Raw genomic sequence first — 457 nt, forward strand, 5'->3', positions numbered from 1 at the left:
CAGGTTCCCAATGTCATCAGACAGGTCCAGCACGTACCTCCTGCACCGGGGGGCAGAGGGTGTCAGTGGGGCCACACCACACCACTGCCTCCCCATCCCTCATCCCCATCCCTGGTACCTCCAGTACTCCTCGCTGGGGCTGGTGCGCTTCTGGGTGGCGTTGAGGGCGAGGTTGAGGGCAGCGCGGCTGGAGAGGTTCCCATCCAGCACCCCCACGCAGTCAGGCGTGTTCCAGGCGTTGCTGCAGTACGTCCAGGGCAGCACACGCGTCATGGACACAAAGAAGTAGTAGAAGGCAATACAGATCACCACGTTGTAGTAGATCCCGATGTACGTGGACACCACCATCATCCCGTAGCCCACGCCTGGGAACAGCACCGGGGAGGGGTGAGCGGCATGGTGTGGCACGGCGCGCAGCACAGGGGGTTGTGGCGTGGTGGGGACAGCAGCATGCGGT

The 457-nt window shown here is 63.5% G+C and overlaps 1 protein-coding gene across 1 annotated transcript in view; it reads right to left on the bottom strand.

Annotated features, from left to right (window-relative positions):
- Window positions 1-457, bottom strand: part of SLC6A9 (solute carrier family 6 (neurotransmitter transporter, glycine), member 9) — a gene marked incomplete at its 3' end in the record, with an annotated part of 4,579 nt that overhangs the window by 2,630 nt on the left and 1,492 nt on the right. The window contains 2 exon segments of the mRNA XM_010010445.1: window positions 1-40; window positions 119-365. The exon segment at window positions 1-40 is cut by the window's left edge and continues 9 nt beyond it. Of these exon segments, the coding sequence (XP_010008747.1) occupies window positions 1-40; window positions 119-365 (287 nt within the window).

This window comes from Nestor notabilis, unplaced genomic scaffold (assembly GCF_000696875.1).
Source record: "Nestor notabilis isolate BGI_N333 unplaced genomic scaffold, ASM69687v1 scaffold17952, whole genome shotgun sequence".
In the NCBI taxonomy this organism is placed as follows: Eukaryota; Metazoa; Chordata; class Aves; order Psittaciformes; family Psittacidae; genus Nestor; species Nestor notabilis.